The 20,375-nt window shown below is 35.7% G+C and overlaps 1 protein-coding gene across 6 annotated transcripts in view; it reads right to left on the bottom strand.

Annotated features, from left to right (window-relative positions):
- ZMYND11 (zinc finger MYND-type containing 11) overlaps positions 1-20,375 on the bottom strand; it is a 108,933-nt gene that overhangs the window by 42,196 nt on the left and 46,362 nt on the right. For 5 of the 6 annotated variants that reach the window (XM_074899939.1, XM_074899943.1, XM_074899941.1 and 2 more), the window contains exons 2-3: positions 19,328-19,462; positions 1,944-2,103 (exon numbers count right to left, since the gene is read on the bottom strand). In XM_074899939.1, the coding sequence (XP_074756040.1) occupies positions 1,944-2,103; positions 19,328-19,443 (276 nt within the window). In that variant the 5' untranslated portion in view covers positions 19,444-19,462. Of the gene's footprint in view, positions 1-1,943; positions 2,104-5,604; positions 5,730-19,327; positions 19,463-20,375 lie in introns of those variants that run through there. The other variant, XM_074899942.1, reaches the window with a different exon arrangement.

Below are 20,375 nucleotides of genomic sequence, written 5' to 3'. Positions count from 1 at the left end.
CACCAGTTGTTGGAGAATGGAAAATACTTGATCTGATGTCAAGTGATGACAATGACACTTTGTTACTCGTTAAACTTTTTTGAATAAAAGAACAAAGAGAACGATTTATACCAAGTCAATGTGTTTTACTTCATCTGCCTGCAGCATTTTGATTCAGTATTACGATCAAGAAGTTGGGTACTGTTGAAACATGGCTTGGATCAGAAGCTGATTCCTATTTTTGCATGAAACTGTGAAGTCAAGTATGCACTGGTGTTCTGAACAACTGAGATGGCCATCAGACATATGGACACAGCACAATGCATCAGTGATTAGCAGTCATGTTGAAAATGCAGTTAATACTTCTAACCAAAGGGCTGTTCATAATGTGACTTAAGCAGCATCTTCAGTCAAGTCAAAGACAGGTCTTTTCATTCTGAGATAAAATTATTACGTAACCCTCATGACTCAGTGGGCATTTACATGCTGGTTATCTTAAGGTTTTGCTGGACAAATGTTGCTAATAAGCAGGAACATTTTTTCGAATGACTGTTTAAGAAATGGCTATTGTGAGGCATTCTGAATCTCTTTTTTTTTTTTTTTTTCAATAGAGGAAACAAACATAATGAATACTTTGAGATAACTACAGATCTCAGAGTTTATGTCATGTTGAGTCTACACAGTTAACATCACCTCTAAGTAGATAAAACTGACATAAGAAACACCTAAAAGAGCTAAACTAGAATTTTGAAATGTTTACCCCCAGGGACAATAGTAAAAATAAAGCTACATACCCTTTAAAGGCTCCCTTGAGGGTTTCTAATGAAATCAGAATGAGAATCTTAACAGTGACATGAAGCACATTAAATATATATTTCAATACTTTAAATTAGTGTAACTGGGATAATTTTAGCCATAATGTTTTCAGTTATGGATACTGCTTGCTTTCCACTTTCTCTCACTTTAAAACAAAAAATACTCTGTTGTTTCACTTTCAGGATCTTACTGATGGCTGCAATAATTCAGTTACTATTTTGGTGGTTTTTTGAATTTATTTTCCTGCAGAGTTTTTCTGGTTTTCCTCAAAATTTAAATTATTACCTATGTCTGAGACAATGCTGTCTGTTTTACCAGTATTTAATGCAATTTATATTTCAAAGCAACAGTCCCTATTTCAAGTATCTTAAAGCTTTGCCAAACTCTCTTTTTTAATTACAAAAAACGTGGTCTTATAAATACAGAGGCCACGCTCTGAACAAGGCAAAGCAACTGTAAATGCTTTTTCCTAGTCTATGGGACTATTCTCAGTTAATTGTGAGTGCATTCCACCTCAGCTATGGAGGGATCGAGAAAACACGCTTTTCTTCCCTTCCCTAACTTTCAACCTGTTCAACTCAATTTAAATATTTATTTCACACATCCAGCAGATCAATGTCTAGATGCCTGTAATTAATTTGCTGAGAAAATCTTTCCGCACTGAATGACGTGGTGTTCACAAATATTTGTAAAGCATATCTTTTCATGTGTGTTTGTATATAAATGTACAGCTTCTTGTTGCACTTTTGAAAAGGAGGAATTCTTCCTCAGATTAAAGCAAGATTAATCAAAAATTGTCTTTTTTTTTTTTTTTAGATACCATCTTTGGGATTTGAGGACGTCTGAGGATTTCAAGTAATACCAATAATATTTACTGTCTTCCTGTACAGCTGTAGAAGAGAATGCTACATAAAAGTGAGGGATGACTAAGCAAAGAACTTTGCTAGTGTTTCATAGCAGAAAACTCAGAATTCAAGAAGAAAAAGTTTCTATGGAATAGAAAAGGTTAAAAAGTTTAAGAGTGCATTACTTCCCTGTTCACAAGCACCAAAACAGCATCTATAAATAACTTTAAATAGAAACTAAAGCAAGTTTCATGCTAAGATACCAGAAATTGTGATTTACTTTCTCAAAGACATTATACTCACAATCTCATCTCCTGGCAACCAATATCCTTCTTGTTCAATACCAGCTTTTGACCCTTTACACCCCACCGTCAGGGTTTCAACAATAAGACCATCCTTGACTGCTAAACTCAGCTGACGCGTGGTTTCTTTTGGATGCATACCATGGACTCGAGACATATACCTGCACACAAAGCACAAAAGTCTTTAAGTGTTAGTGTTAAACTATAAAATGCGTCAGCAAAAAAATACTCTTTTTAAATACTTGATCAAAATTATTTAAAATAATACAGTCTAAGTTTTAAAATGTTTTTAAAGCCTCACAATTTATACAAATTCCCTCTTTACTCTAAAACATCTTTTCTTCCCCTTGATGTTATTACGTACACACATAGACAAGTAATAGCACAGTAATCTTCTACCAAAAAAAAATTATCACAACACGAGATTAACATGACACTGCTTGGGCTTGTCTTTGCTAAACTTCCACAACCATTTGTGCCCTTAAAAAGACTTCTTTTAAATTATTTGAAACTTGCATTTCTGTGATACTTTCTATAGCATACATACTATAGAATGAGTCTGGGGATGTACCAGTGAATCTATGTAATGCTTGTGAATACAATTTATAAAAAACGTGAAATTTTTGCATCACATATGAAAACCCAACATCTAGAGTTAAGAGTACTAAGTGGTTTTTCTCCTCTTCTTAAGATAACCACAGTGATCACACTATGATGAACTGCACTGGTGAGAACAAAACATAAATAGCCTAAACTGTGTATATACACAAGATTCAGTTGTATAATCCTGACCTTTTACCCAGTATAATTTACTTCTAGACCAACACCAAATATTAACTTGGAGTAAACAACATAAAATGATCTTTCCTCAAATAAAGACGACCTCCCTGTTTTAAGATCATTACACTTAAGATATTTTTTTAGAGAATTCCAAGAACATATCTATGAGTCACTGCACATGGAAAAGTGAAGAGAGATGCAATCGCATGCAATCAGCAGATAAGTCAATTGACTTAGAGCCAATTTTTTGTGGACATATTTTTCTAGTTATAGGTCTCTTAACAGTTACAGGGCTAACTGAATTTCTCCCCCTTTTGGTTTCTCCAAGTAACTCTGTTTTCACCTGTCTTGTAGGAGAGAAGTCCGTAATTTGCCTGCTCTAAGACAAAGCTATCAGCTGTGGTACCCTCTATATCATGCTTCATTATGAATTCCAGCAACCATGATTCTTTTGTGACTATCATCACAAACATCTTAATAAAAAATATAATTATTATAAGGAGCAAACTTGAGGAAGTTATTATAAAGCAGTAGCATTACATGAAAAAAATAGTTACATCAGTTCTTTTTTTTTTTTTTTTAATAACATGTCTGACAGGAAATTTAATGCCTTAGAAGTCATAAACTTACAATAAGAGATGAAGACCATTCCAGTGGTCAACCCTCCAATCACCTCATCTCTTTGAAGACACATGCCTTTCAAACTTCTTATTGTTTTGGATGCATAAAGATCTTTTCCAGTCCTGCATTCTCTCTCAAGCTTTTGCTGGAACTGGTTTATGCTAATCTAATCTTTTTGTTTTGCTCTAAAGGAAAGTAAATGCATATAATCATATAGTAAATTTCTGATTGAGTACAAGTATATATTTGTGTAGTAAATTACACAATCATCAGAGCAACACAGGACATTTATAAATTTCTGCCTGGTATCAGAGGCATTTATGTAAATGCAGCATGTTGGCATGATCTTGTGGGGTTTTTTTAGGGTAAAAACAGACAGATGCTGCCATTTATTATATTTTACAATGTCTATCACAACACGGTCCCAGTCTGGTTGGTTTGTACATGCTACCACTGCATAAAAATAAGTAATAATAAATGAAATTAATAGAGAAAGAACAAAATTCTGTGAAAGTCTGATAATATATATGAAACTTATCCTGGCTAGCAAAAAGGATCGAGGGCCAAGCAATGACTCAGAAGACAGGCACATTAGTTCAGTTCTGTATCACACAGGGTGGATGTTCATCTGCTCAAACTGATCCCTCTCTGCTTCTGTAAAAACCAAAACTCAACATGAGAACCTGTTCAAGTGATATTAAACAGTACAAATGTGTTTCCAAGTTTTCCAAGTTCTCCAAACTCCAAGGAGGTCTTAAACAGGCAGAGACTCAAATCTATTACTTCACTTTCAAACAGAGTACAAGTGAACACCATTAGTTTGCTGAGGCATAAAGAGCTGACATTTAAAAACTGCTTGAAATAGGGAAAACAACTCATTTTTTTATACACTCATGTTACATGTATTTCATGTGTGTGTGCACATATGCAAATATTTATGCAAACACAACTAGCTTTTCAAAAGGCAAATTAACTTTGTCAACATTTGCTGACTTTACTGGGTTTTCAGCAAATTTCCATTTTAATTCTGTACTAACAACCTCGCTGTCAGAGCCATAGCATTTATGTCTTCTGGAATTTATTCGGGTCTTTAATAGGTCTCAAAATACATAGCATATGTACTATCATTCTTCCTATTTTAGTGATAGAACAAATCAAGACACTGAGGAAGTGATTTCCCTACATTTATACAGTAGGCTGCTATAGGTCTGAGAGCACAAATCAAGTACTAACGCAGGGCCATAATCTTCAGTGTTGAAAAAAACCATGTATTTTGCATTGCATCAACCATAGTTGCTGAAACACAGTCCAACAAAACTCCTGAATGTAAACTACACAATTTGTGATTATTTCTCACTCACATCTCTGAACAGAACAGATATATAATACAAACCAAAAATCCTTAAACCAACTTTAATCAGCTAAGAGGTTTAATCTGCCTATTTCAACTGTGGCTGGGTGTGCACTAGTGAAAAGGAGCACAAGGCTGAGAATCTCCCACTCAAATCCAATCTGTGTTCTCAACCACAGTGAAGGTACTGCCACCAACTAAAAAATCTCCTCATTTTCTCTGTCTGTAAATCGGGAGTAATAAATCCCCAGTGGCTTTCTGAAGAATACCTGAGCCAATGTTCAGACTGTGCAGTCTGGATATCCGCAAGGGCTATGTTTTCCATTCTTAAAATAAAATGCTATCTGCTTTCACAGGAAAGCATACATGTGTAGAGAGAATGTTTTTACTTTGAAGAGCAGAATTGCTGTTAGAAAAGTGCCTCCTCCCCCCAAAGTTTTACTTATATTAAAACCTGTGAAGTGTACATGGCTAGATATTCACAAAGACTATAAAACAACACTGGCAGGGTCTGGATGAAATCCTATTTTGTTTCTTTCCAACCAGAAGGACAGCAGCTAAACTAGGAAGCGATTAAGGCATAGGATTTGAACCAGAAAAGGCAGTTAAAGTTCTTCAATAATGAAATGTGAAAAACTGTCACAACATGTGAAAGTTGCTGGAAACTCCAGCCTAGAGACACAAAGCATGATGTCTGGAGTCCTAACTACCACATCAGACTCGTTACTGGATTGGGGAAAAACAATATTGAAAAGTCTTTGTGCAGAAGTGACACTACTAATCCAGGGAGCACAAGTCTTTTTCTGGCACTGCATGCACAGAAGCATCTGGCACCAAGAAGTTAAAAAACAAGTAAGAGAGATAAAGCAGTCCACGAATGCTGTTTTCAACAAAAGCTGATTAGCCTTACCTTGGAGACAGGGAGTTGAAGCAATACTGGTTTTTTATGCTCTTGCCCAGTCCTCCATATCGACAGATTGAGAAGTGTAATACAATCCCTATACTGCTATTATGTAGCCAGCCAGGAGAAGTAAAGTCAATACATTCTCAGATGGGTGAGAATAAGGCATGAAGACAAAGTAAAATCCCCTAAATCAGGAAACCAGCCCTAATCAGATAGGGGGCTGGAACAACCATTTCAAAATACAATTTAACTGTGCTAATCCCTGCTATATAAAATGAGTGTCTGATGAAGAGAGGAGGTTTGGCCTGATAATCTGCATATTACATTCCAAATCTCACAAAACGAGGCTGGCTGTCTGTGGGATACAGAAACAACCGAGCTGCTGCTCAGTATTACAGTATTTATAGGTCAGTATTTTCTCCATTTATAAACTGGCAGCATAAACCTTTTTGAAATTAACACAGAAGAATCTAGCAAATCTAGCAAAATTACATTTTTCTTAATCAACTTCTAAAAGCCTACCAAAGCATGTTTTCAATTATTGCAACACCACTTGGAAAGCAAATTAAAAGAATCTTTAGCACCCTTAAATAAACCTCAGCATTGTCACCCTATCAAATGTGCATGTAAATTTGCTGACTTTCAGAAACAAGATACTACCAACAGAACCAGGTAGATGCAAATGTGCACATAGCTAATATTTGTGAACAGCTGTTTGACAGCAAAAGAAAAAATTTAGAGGAGAACAATAGAGGATGATCATTAATAATCTGTAGATTGTATATGTGTGTGCATGCTCATGTGTATTTAGTATACAAATATCTACCAGAAAAATGTGAAATAAGAATTTTAAACCTGTTTGGGACTGCAGATGAACAGTAGTCAGGTCTTTTCAAATTTAGCAGCCGTAAAATGTCATCGTAGTCTTCTGTTTATATACCTTATTCTTGTTACCCATACTAAAACCTTGACCACCTCTCAGACACCACTGGGACAACCCAAAGGGTCAGCAAAGCTAGAATTGAGGACTTGCGCAGTTCTCACAGGCCTCATGGCATCCAGGAGCCACACAGCTGTCTGCTACACACCCTCCCTGAGCCACGTTGCAATGACGGAGCAGGAACAATATGCAGGGAAACATGGTATGTGCCCTTCCAGAGTCTCCTTCACAGCAACAAACTGCAGAAGCTCCTACAGAACTCATGACACTACCAAGTGAAAACTGGATCTTGCCACCTTCCTCTGCTAAACAAAACTAGACCACAGGAATACCCTAATCCACCTTTAAACCACTTGCCTGCCCAATATGCAGGAAACATTGCAGAAACACCAAAGTCCGTCAGCATATGAGCAATTTACACCTAAAACTTCAAAAAAATTCTCAAACCAGCCACTGTTCAGAACATCTTTCTGTTCAAAACATACATCTAATACATGTGCTTCATAACATACATTAAAACTCAAGAAAATGGTTTGGTTTGATATAAGGGGTACGGAGGGAGCAGACTCTAACGCTGCCATCACCATGGGAGCAAAACAGATACAAAAGTAGCCGGCACCTGCAGGGGATCAGATGGTGAACTTTTGCCTACAGCTGTCACGTAGCTCCCAACTCTTGCTTGGTTCTGTGCAAGACACAACACGATGCCAAACCCTGTCCCACAGAGCTTAATATATATGGCCAAAAAATAAATGCACACAAATAGCTAGCTCTGCTCCCAAAGAGTTCTCCTAAGGCAACTGTGGTCTACTGAGATGCAGCAAATCTTTTACATGGGCGCAGTTGTGTTGTGGCCAAGGAAAGAAGGAAGGTTACTTAAGGTGGAAAGTTGATACGGGTATTTAAAAAAAGCAAAAATCTCAGATTTTCTGGCCTCACAAGGAATTGAATTTTCAGCCACCTGAACTCATCAAAAGCAAAATACTGAAAAAAATGCTACAGCAAGCATCTCTGTAAAAGACTAAAGTAAAATACATACAGGAAATAGCTGTCTTACATAAAATACAAGAGTGTGACAAGTGTAGGTAGATGCTAATTTTAGTGGCAAACACTGTAATCTTGGTCTGATCAATTATCTCTGTCTATGCTGGATGCCTCCACCCTCCACGATATGAAGGGAAGTAGCAGACTATCTGCTAAGCAAATCATCCAGGGAGGAACAGAGGTCTTAAGATGTCCTTGTACGCATAGCCCATCTCACAGTTGAGATCTGATAAAATACAGCAGATCCCATTAAACTCAACTGAAAGACTGCCATTAATTTTAAATGTTACCTACAGGTATATAAAAATGTCCTAGATTCAGGGACAGACCTTAAGGAATAATACATAAAATGGAAGGAAAGCAGCCAAAAATCTATTCTGAGTTCTATATTGTGTTCCTATCTCTGGTGAGAAATGATGCCTTTTGCTTTAGATTCAGTGTATGACAGCAGTTTTATAGAAGGCCCACGCACTTCTTTTAAGACTTTTTTTAATTTGCAAAGAATAGGTAACTTGGTCATACTGAAAGTAAAAATGGAAGATATGGCTGTGATTTTTTTTTTTTTTTTTAAACAAATACAGCTTCATGGCATAAGAACTTAAAATACCCAGGCTCAAGTCTCAGGAATCCACTAGCTATCCTTATGGAAGATTTGTGCCCACAGTTGTATCTCAAGGTCTCAACTCCGACGTGCAGGCTGCCTACTCCCACCAGATGTAGCACTGTGGTACAAATCAACTTTCACAAAACATGGGCTAAACATTACAGGTATTTGTATTTCAAAACAATATATTTGCCAGAAACTGAGAGCTGGTCTGAGAGCTGAAGACAATACAGACACACAGAGAAAGCAGAACTGTTTACAGTGCAGATGTAGCAGCATACTTTTTGTTTTCTAAGACACTTCTTTATTTGTTTACCTTTTCTGGAGTTTCAATTATGGACTAAATTCACTAAGATAAAGACAACCAAAGCATAACATTCTTCCCCTGTACTCACACTTCACAAAGAGAGATGCATGTATATGAACAGGTTGCATTTAATTTCCACTGCACTCCACATACCAACAGCACACTGCATAGAACACGCAGGCATTGGCAGAGCTGTTGCCTGTGCAATAAAGTGCTGATTACATGATCTACATTTTGTGCTCTCCAAAATTCCAAGGGGGGATACAACATTCATTCTGAATACATGTATGCTATCTAAGTAGGAAATTTTAAAAATTGCTTTGTTTAAAAAAAGCTTTGTTTAAGCTCTCCTTCTTAGTCTAGAAATACAGCATTTGTATGAATACAGAATCTAATTTTGTTCAGCATTTTTATAAAACAAAAAGAATGTATAAACTTGATAGTGAGACAGTAAGATCCAGCAGTTCAATGAAACTCAGATCTGCCTGGTGTTTCTTCTGCTGCTGATGCTAAAACAAAGCCAAGGAGCAGTCTTGTTTGTGCATGCTTTAGATAGCCCAGGCACCATGCCATGCAGTTTCCTATAATGTTAATCACCCGGGTTGTTTTAGTCAAAACCACGGTAATTGTACCTCAAGTAATTTAAATTCTCATTCATACAACTTCACTATACACTTAAGATTGTGTAACCTACAATATGACCATAAAAAGCAAGTAATTAAGGTACCAAGCTATTCAATCCTTATCTACAAAGATCTCCCTTTCAGAACTACTACCACCTTCTTAAGGAGGAACTTATCTAAAAACGCGCTCTACTCCCATTGTTCCAACCTAAAAAGTTGTGTGTGATACTGCTGGTAATGTACATGTACGTGGACTGAGCACTACTGGCAAACAGCAGCACTAATTTTTCAGGGGCACTGCATTCATATGGACAATTGCTTATGTATATGCAGGGCCACTGTTCCATCCAGCACTTTTCTATGGATGTACTGAAGAGACAAACAAGTAGTACATGACTCAGAATATAACATCCTATCTAATACCTTGCAAATGAAATATTTAGTCAGCTCATATTGAGTGTCTCAACTCAAAACATGCTGAAAATATATATATTCAAGTGCTTTCATGATTCAATTTTTCATAGTTATCTAATTTAATTTCCATTCTTATCTGGGTTAAAAGTAACAAAACTTTTTTTTTTTTTTTTTTTTTTGGTCAGATTCATTTTAGCTTGGCTGAGTTTCAAAATCATCACACTGTCACACAAATGTTCACCTAATTGCCAGCTAGGGAACAGCAGAACGGCTGGAAAAGCCATCAGGGCAGGGCTGTTGCTTTTGGTGATGATATTCTTTATATGAATGGGAATATGAAACCGCAGCCTAAAATAGTTTGTATGAGTAGTGCCTTAGAGATCATTCTCTCTCCCCTGATTACAGAGAAAGCCTTGATGAGCACTTCAGGCCAGATAACAACCTGCTAAATGGCCATGTCACACTCATTTTTATCTTTTACTTCTAATAGAAAGCCACCTTTATTTACAACAAAGAAACCAAACATAAGCTAGAAGTTTCACTTTTAAATATTATAAAGATATTATGATTTGAGCAAAAATCAATACTTATGTGACCTAAAAAGTAAATTGATTTCCTTTTAGTAATGAGAAATAAAAGATAGGCTGTTATTCAGTTTTCTGTGTAAACTTATACAACTTCAACACAGATATTAATAGAAGTATGGAGTACATGAGAATATTAATTAAAATGAAAACAGGATAGTGATTTTCAAGTCAGTTACAATTCCACCACTTTCCTTCTCATTATTTATACTGGAGTTCATAGTTTGCATGTATTATCTAAGAAAAGTATTAAATACTGAGCATTACGGTTTTTATAGTAACACACCGTAAGGAGAGTTTAAATGAGTTTGAACTCATTAGTGAACATCAAACAAGGAGTATGGCTGTTGTTAATAACCATGTGTTTGTGCTGTAAGTGTGAATCATATTATTTACCAGTCATACTCATGCTCAGCCTAGAGATGACTTCACCTACCAAATCAATGAAGAATATCGATCTTTGAGATAAAAAGAGAAAACTGCCTTACTAGCAATACCACATAAGAGCATTCTTAAGAGAAGAATTATCAGATAAATTATTAGATAAGGAAAATCGATCACGCAAAATTCATTAGCACATCTAAGCACCTATTTTTTTTTTTCAGAATGAACTGTAGGAACTAGATGTGTACGCATTAATATTTCTCATTAAAGCAAATACACAAAAAGTTTAGCCTCACCTCAAGCTCTAGACCTCAACAAAACAGCCTTATATGCTAAACCCCTAGAGGCCTAGCAGTTGCACAGCCAGCTACAGCAGCCCTTCCATTTCATGAAGTCAGCATAAAGCAGGAAAAAAAAAAAGGTGTCAAGGCTAGAGGAATCTCTGTCAGTTCAGTGTTGACGTTTTCTACACTACGGGCTGAATTAGTCTTAAGACAGCCAGCACTGAGAAGCAGACCCAGCAATTCAGGTAGCCATGTTCTCTATCACATGGTGGGACAGTGGCTCAGTACCAAGTTGAAGGAACAATTATCCCTAACAAATCACAACACTGCTTAATATATCTGGACTTCTTTTTATGTATTCCTTTAACCAGTTTAATTAATGTGATTAAATAGAATCGTTACAAATATTGAAGGACTTAAGTATATCAACGAAAGAGCCTGATGGGAAAAGAGTAATTATTAATATGCATTATAAACTCAAGATGACACTTTAACCAAATCTAGTAATTCAGAAATTTAAATTCTACTACTACTCGGAGTAAATGCAGCTAGGATTATTTTTTTCATATCATCCCTGCTACCACCCTCCTGAGTCAAAAATGTCTAAAACCAGCTCTTAATATGGACCATTAATACCAGCAATATTAAAGTTGCATAATATCTCAAACAGAAAATCATTATTAACTCACAAACAAAATTAAGATTAAACACCATATAAACAAGTAGATAAAAGTTTTATGACAAACGTAGCTATCTACAATTAACATAGGTGACATTTAATGAACATAGGCCATTATGAACATTCCTTGTACAATCAATGACAATCCATCATTCCTTTTAAGTTCTTGTAAAATATCAGTGTTTAGCTTAGTTCCTCACTTCTCTTCAACATTTTTGCGAATCTGGATGTTAAAAATCCTTATTAGCTTGCTGAATATTACCTCAGTGGTCAGTCTCGGTACAAACTTACAAGCAGAACTGTCTGTCAGTTATGATGCAAAACCTGGTGAGATTCCCTGTATATATCCAGTTTTCAGTGTTCTTTTTATTACTTTACAGCATATATCTGAATCTCTGAAAATGTCCGAAAATTTTGACCTGAATGCATCATTTAACCTGACTACAAAGCCATCAGTATAAAAAATTAATGTACCAAACAAGTAAAATGTTTTGTTATCTATCATATTTCTATCCAGCTACAGCTATGTTTGTAGCTGATAGTTATGCACACATAATGCAGAGTTTTTATATATAACCAAAATAGTATTTTTGCTAAAAATTTGTTATTAAGGAGTCAAAAATCAGTTTTAGATTGCTTTTTGTTTTATTAATATAATGATTTTTAACCAAACACATCAAAAGCTGAAAAAGCACAGAATACTTCCTCCCCTCCCAGCTTTACAAGCTTTAAAACTCTAGACTTAGTTTATTCTCTTCACTTAACATAAAAATAGTGTTATGAAAACGCTGGTTTGGGACTAAAAGACGCAACTGAAGTTTATCATGGGAAAGAGAGAAGGAAAGTAAAAGAAATTGAAAAGGAGATTTACTTAGTGGAGTCAGACAGACAGTGCCTTATCCTTGCCTATTACAGAAAACACAAAGAGGTATGTAAGCTAAGAGTCTTCTACCCTGTCTTCACCTGGTGATGTGTTTCTGTGTTTGTTTTCTGTAATACATATATCTATAATTAAGCCAACTCAATACAAACTGAATTCAGTTTTCTCAGAGGCGAACACTCAATAGACAGGCTGCCACTAGAAGCAGACATGTGGCCTGCTGAGGAATTACTATTACGCTTCTTACTGTAGGATATTGTACTCCAAATTTTTGCTTACCCTTGCATAATTATGAGCTGCTATTACACTACATGGTGTGGAAAAAAACTTCATAGTACCTCATCCTTTCCCAAGTGGTAGAACGTGAGCTTTCCTGGGCAACTCCTTCAATATTGACCTGTTCCACCACAGTACAACTGACCAGGGTTTGATTAACATGTACCAGATTCTGAAGAGCTGGTTTTAATAACACTGTTTGCTTCACATGGTCACATTTAAAACATATATGTGGATGATGTAAAGACATAGAAAAGGAGACAGTAGCACTGGTTACAACTGAACTCAAGCAACCACTGCGGTCCTCTGCGTAACAGGATGATACATTAACTTCAAACAATTGTTTTCAGATAAATCTACTCGCCATTAAACAAAAAGACATGTATTTTTTGGGAATGGCTTGAAAAAGGATAAGAAACTAACAAAGCAGAAGACCTTTTCTAAGCTTTCATTTCAGTCAAAGAAATATCAGGTGCTACAATACTTCTGCTCATGTAAATGATTATCTAGTTATAAATCCAGAGTCATCTGCTCTCCTAATCATACTTACGGCTTATTATTTTTTTTTTATGCATGACTATTTAGTTGCAACATGCAAAATACTAGGAAGATTTAAATTTTCATCAAAGTTACTATAAATCGTGACAGATTTTTTCTAACAAGTTTCTGAACTTCAAATAAGCAATACTGTAAAAATCTTGTTCTTTCATTTTTTTCTTACCGCTGCAACGCATATTCTTATTTATAGACTTGTGTGGTTATTCCCTACCCATTCAAAATTGCTCATTTTCTTATTTATACTCTCTTGTGATTATTCTCTACCTGTTTAAATTGATCATTCTCATATTTGCTTTAATCAGTGCTTCTAGACATTGTTTTCTGTTAAGTAGACAGCCTAGAAAGAGAACAGCAAAGGAACTAAGGCAACAAAAACAGATTTATGGATGGGAGAGGCCCTTAACTTTAACTGTTCTCAGAGATTGACTGGAGAAATTTCACAGAGTGATATTTGGAGAAAAAAATCCTCCTCCTAGGACTAAATGTCAAACTGAGAGGGTCACATACTCAATCTGCAACTGCTAGCGACTCCACCTCAACTGTGGGACCAGAAAACCTCATCATTTTACAGCAATCTTTCATACTGAGTAATTCCTTTCTGGCATGCTATCCCATCAATGCTGATTAATGTCAGTCCACACAAAGCTAACAAGGGACTGACAGAGTCTATTCTATATAGGCTTGGGGTCTGCTCATTTGTCTTAGATGTTCTGACTTAGCTGCACTTACATTAAATTAGAATGTAACAAAAATGAGTCCACAGAACAAATATGGGAAAAATGGTTATGACCAATTAGGGACCTAGTACTGGACCATTCCACTTGAAAGCCAATTAAAAAGACGAGTGCCGCTGTACCTATTTATGAAAAATAGACATTTTCTTGTATCACCAATGTTGTAAAACTGCTTATTGACTGATGAAACTGATAGTTTCAGTTTCGCTCCATTTGCCAGTAACACAAATTCTCCTATTCTAGCGTATCAGTTTTATCCTAGCTAATGGTCTTAGCTTCATCAGCTTCATTACCCCAACAGTTGGGATACCTCTACCCTGTGGACTATGGTCACTCTTGGTTTCATTCCCAAACTAAGTCATTCTCAGGCTCCATTCTGGAGAAAGACAACTTGTTCCTCCTGAGAAAAAGGCAAAGCATGGCCAAGAGGTTAGTTTGCTCCTGATAGAGAACATGGATGTAAACCATGCCAAGATTGGCTCCTTCTGCTAAGGGCACTCCACCACTGTTTCAGCATGCTATGTGTCCTCAGATGCCTTCACATCATGCCCGATGGCAAACTATCATGCCTCTAGCTTCAAGTTGCAAGAATAGCACTGCTGTGGGCTGTATTATTTTTGGCACTTAGAACTGAAGAACCACACACACATATAAAACAAACAAAGAATATGTCAGGACCAAAGAAACACTCCATGAGCCAAAGGCAATGTGATGTGGTCACAGCATATCTGCTCCAGATGGTGCCAAGGCATTCCCTGTCACAGTACACCAAGACAGTATAAGAGACAGGGAGAGAAGCCAATCAACTAAATAGATCATGAAACACATCAAAGGGTGAGAGAAAAAACTATGAGGAAGGAAGTATGGAAGCAAAGAATTATGTTTTGGTTCTTCACATTAGTCTTCATGGAATAGTTTAGAAACCAGAATAATTATCTGTTTACAATGACAAAATCTTGAAAGCAGACAATAATAGTTCTAGAACGCTGTAGTTGCCAATTGGGTATTTTAATAACATTAACTTAATAGGTAACGAACTCTGAACTAATCATAAAGATCATGAAATGTTCATAAATTGCTGCTGAGGAAATGCAATACCTTGTGAGAAAAAGGGTAAATATTTAATTAATAGTTAATTAAATCTTAGGAGTCCAATTATCTGTAAGGGAATTATAAAGAAAACACTATAAAAGAAACTGGAAGACTGGGGTAGCCAAAGAAAGAGAACTTTAAAAACATGTCTGTGCAGAAATACTTACCAATCTGCTATGCAACTGAATGTTAATAATTTATCCTACTCATTTAAATATGCATGCCTTTTTTCCAGTGTATTTAAAGGCATTTTATTCCATAGAATCAATTTTTGAGGTTACCCCAAATCCAAAACAGATGGAAGATAATGAGGAAAAAACAGAAAGTCAAAGCATAATTATAATTTTTAACACACTTTTAGGGATGAACAATTTGTCAAGCTGCTCTCTTGACAGAGAATTCACAAGATATGGGAAGCCATTTCTCCACCAATGTTTACAGCATAACAAATACCAATAATACTCATCTAAATAATTGACATATTAGGATCAAATTAACCCAACATCAAGTCTCAACAGAAAAATAAGTCCTATTTCCTGATAAATACCTCTTAGAAATACCATTTTGCTATTAAGTAATTTGCTAGTTTAGAAATGTTAGATATTTCTAGTAGTTAGATTTTAAATTATTATAATTCATTGACTTTACATACACTATGACAACATAAGAAGGGTGGGAATATTTATTTTGCATACCTTACAGAAATGTTGCCACTGCCTTCAAATGAGTTTTATTGTTAAATAACAATGCACTGAACACACTGAAGCCTATGAACAAAGATAAGAACTTATATATATATATTTTAAGTTCTCTTCAAAAGGCAGTTTTCATTTTTAGAACTAATTCCTTTAACTTCTCTACATGTTTACTTCCTGTTAATACTGGTTTTCAGTTCTTCATTTACTTTTCAAGCGACTGAAGAATGGTTATCTCCAGCCAACAGAAAGTACCTTTCCAAATATAATGTACCCCCACACATAATCACTAACATTTCAGAATCCCATTCATATAATGATTTGTTGATTTTTTTGTTGTTGTTGGAGACATCGAGTCTGTGCACTGTGGTCTCTTCCCTACCAATGCTTTTATTTAAGTATTTATATAATACTCCAATTAACAGTGTTGTATTCTTGCCATTTATGCACATACACATATTTAATTCTTTCAAAAATAGACACCTTTTTTGTGTTTCTTAACACTTCTTTGCATGCAATGACTTTTCTAAAATAATTGCCAGAAGTTCAGTAAGCTTACTAATTTTTTAAAGGCTCTAACTTGTGTATTCAAATTTTCCCAGTGACTCTTTCATCAATGTAAGGCAGTTTTCAATGACTTTCTAATTACACATTTTTCTATTCTTGCTTTTCCCCCTCATCAATTTAAAAAGCAAAGCATACTTGATTTAGTCTACTTTTAATTAAAGGGCCTCTTTCCTTATAGGTTTTTCCTGATATTAGAAATACCTTCTAGTGCTCTTAGCTCCTCCTACACTATCCTCCTACTCTTATGTTCTCTCCAGAAAATGCGTGGCTAGTTCTATAGATTTTTCTTGCATAGTTTCCATTGCCAGTATCTTCTGAAAGTCTTTCTTTATCCCAGATATTTTTTAACAATTACACATAAAGTGCACAGGCTACATTTTACATATTGTAGCGTGCTATACAAATTTGTCTTTTTTACATATTGCATTGAAACAGTTCCTAATCTATAAACAACATATCCTCTCATCTTATCACCAACATTTCCTCCCCGGTCATAAACAGTAAATGCTCCTTGCTATGTACAATGGCTTCTACCCAGCACCGGAAGACTAAGAAAAGCAAGAAGTAAACGAAATAAAAAGGAATATGTTAGGAAGAGGGAGACAACCATGCTGAGATGCTGGTTAGGAGAAAAGCTAACAAATAGATTTGTCTAAAAGTAGCCAACCATCTGATGAAGAAAGCAGCAACAGAGGTTCTGCTAGGAAGGTGTTTGGATTAGCAGGTCACAAAATATACAAGACAACTTGTCTCTAGAAACAAATGAACCCTCAAACTATTGCAAAAATAAAATAAAATAAAATCACAAATCACCTTTTCAACTTGGGAAGTTCTCTGAAAGTACACATTTGCCATTCACTGTATGACATGGTGGGATGAATGTCACTTACCTTAAACATGTATTTATAATAAAGATTATCTTGCTGGTTTTCTGTACACTTACTCAGGAATAAGACATATTTCCATAAATTTCACTGTCAGTATTACTCGCAATTACTTGTAATATGCAAAGCCACTCTTCGACAATCCCAAGAGATATTAACACTTCTAAAAAATGTTACTAATCCAAGACTGAAAATCCTTCTTTTGGCTCAAGCTATGTATGTGTGCTTGTAATTTTCACTTTTGACCACTGTTTGGTTTTAATCTTTCTTATTATTCATACATTTGCCTATGTGCCCAGACCCTGATTGATCTTTTAAGGAAAGAACTCGTTGCAGTTGTACTAGTACTGTAAAACAACTCAACGGTCTTTATCTTTTCCTTGTCAGAAGTTATCTCCTTAAAAATATCATATAATAAAAACTAGATCACTGTTCATCACTCTTGTCACTTATGTGGATGGGAAGCATTTACAGCTTCCAAGCACTTTTTAGATTACTCTTCACTGCTAACACCTTGCACATCTTTCTCAAAGTACTGGGGCTGCTTGCATCTCTGTTTAGTCACTTATTTTTCTTCTGATTAGAGATGAGTCATACAATCTGGATCTAGAATGCTTTTTAAAAAAACAAACTACCCTTTAGTTACCAAGAGCAGTACTTCTTTTTCTAGTATCTAATTACTTGTTTTCTTGACCTTGTTTGTAACAATGGGATTTGCCTCACCTAACTTTACCCAGCTAAATGTTACTCGCACTATCTTAAAAACAGGCATCTCTCTTAAGAGTGGAATGAATCCCCAGCTAGACATGCCTGTCTCCCTTTATTACATATAAAAAGAGCATAAACAGCTAACAAACTCAGCTAATATATGGCCTGGAGCAAATAATTTGAAATGTTAAAATGAAGTGTATAGCATTAGTTTACCTACTTGTTTCCTTGGAGACATGGTGCAAATATATATGCTTTAAAGCATTCTGAAACACAAGTGCAACCTCAAAAATGAAATTCCCTAAAATATAATCTCCCTCTCAAGCCCACTTGGAACTCTCTATCTCTGGGAAGGTGCTTTTCATCTTAATGGTACATTTTTCTTTGTTGTAGGAGCCAGGTACACACTAATTCATTTGGGACATCATCTTTTTTCCTCCTCTTGTTCATTGTTCCCTATGTTTGGAGAAACTGAACTGTTACACTTCTTCCACTTGTGAAGCCAGTTTTGCCTGTCACTTCCACCCCAGAGCTTCCAAACTCTGTCAGTGAACCACGTTATAATGATTTTCACTTGTTAGTCACCTGCACTGTTTATAACTCTCCCCTTTAGTGATCTCTGGCCTCATTATCAGTTCACACTGGTTCTGGCAACTGAAGAGTTGCCAACTGGTTAATTTTGCTCTCTTAAATTATTCATATTGATTACTTTGACAAATGTGACGTACATGTTGGCCTGGAAAGGCAGACAAAGCAGAGAGAGGCACAAAACCTCCCTCCATTTTTATTACAGTGGCTATTCCAAGTTATCTTAAAAGGTATTTTATTCCTGTAGACCTTTTTACACACTGCAAACTCTACAGAACAAAGAGAATATATTTCTCTGTGTGTACAGCACCTAATACATATTGCAGAATATTAACAATTGTATTAGGCATAGGTGATAATCATCTCTTGTCTTCTTTAATAGTATCCTATGCTCATCTCAGCAAATATGGATTCTTATTTGTTTGAGAAAGCTAACATTTCAGGTTTATCTTTGCCTTCTGGAAAAGAGTTCTCCACTGGTCTATCACATTTTCCTAAAGAATCAGATTATTTACAGATTTTATTACCCTTTTTGCCTTAACTTGTATCTACTTCTTGTATTTTGACCAAGCTACCAAGTAAGTACAACTCTGACATGCTAAACTCAGTTCAAGTATTATAAACATTGTGTATTTCCTAAAGATGCGCATACAAAACAAATACAGGATGAGCAAGATCTCAATTCGATGGATTAAACGTCCCTTTAGGATCTTTAAGTGCTCAGATCTATGAGCATTTTTTTAAATAATTAGATAATTAGTAACACAGAAGTGCACGTAACTGTTTCACAGTCTCTCACAATGCTTACTGTCTCTGTTTCCCAGGGCTTTAAATAGCATCAACCTTCCCCCTCATCAAGACTTTTTTTGGAACAGATCACTTACTTTGTAATACGGTCAATGTTAGCAATTTGCTTCTGGTTCCGGATTATTTCTATAGCTGCCCAAAGATGCTGGATAGCCTTTGTATCTGCCTGTCGTCTCTTCGTTAAGCGTGCCATGACCTGTTTACTTGGTCAGCTGCAGCCAATAAAAAAAAAAAAAAATACACCAAAAAAGTTAATCACGAATTATGAAATGGATTACATGATGATCGTATTACAATAAATATGACTACAAGGAAAATTTTGGTACCCTATAGCAATTCAATTTGTATACAGCAGCATGTTCTTATGCTTAAAGAGCAGTAAAAAGCAAAAAAAATGTAGTTTTCAAGAACCCCTTTCACATCACATAATCTATACAGAAGACAAAAGGTGAGCAGGAAAAATTATCAAATCAATAGCAAACAACGTAATACATCAAACTGAAAAGTCACTTAGTTCACATCTCAGTTCCCTAAAATTTGGTAAAAAGCAGAAGCTACCCTAGCCTGAAGCTTCCACAGCCTCCTGCATTGCCCAGAACCGTTAAAAAGGGCAAGTGGTGCTTGACTACAATACACAGTGCAAGCACAAACTCCAACACAGAAAAACCTGGACCCACAGTTTAGTATACAATACAGTTTTCAGAGCATTGCTTTCATATTTTTATAATTTACAACTATTTAAAAAATCCATTCTATGAGCAGAAACTTGAAGTATATTTTCATGGATGATAAAGACTTAAAAAAATATTTTGGAGCAATTCCATTTTCTGTAACATGATAAAACCCAACAGGACCAAAGTGCTTCTGATGGCATTTACCCATCTAATCAACCCTGAACGGGAACATAATGAGCATCTGGCTTTGTTTACAAATTTTCCAAAAGCTCGAGGCAATGAGTACAGATAAGCCATAAATCGCCTACAGCTCTACTACAGGCAAAGAATCCCTTTTTAAAAGCTTAACGATGCATTTTGATCACTAAATAACTTTCTTCCAGTGCCACCACTTTCTCAATGAAAAAAATGACTGATTTATGACTGCTACCAAGGTCTATAATTTATTTCA

Source organism: Athene noctua, chromosome 2 (genome assembly GCF_965140245.1).
Source record: "Athene noctua chromosome 2, bAthNoc1.hap1.1, whole genome shotgun sequence".
Classification (NCBI taxonomy): domain Eukaryota; kingdom Metazoa; phylum Chordata; class Aves; order Strigiformes; family Strigidae; genus Athene; species Athene noctua.
This window is presented reverse-complemented; position numbering and strand designations above follow the sequence as displayed.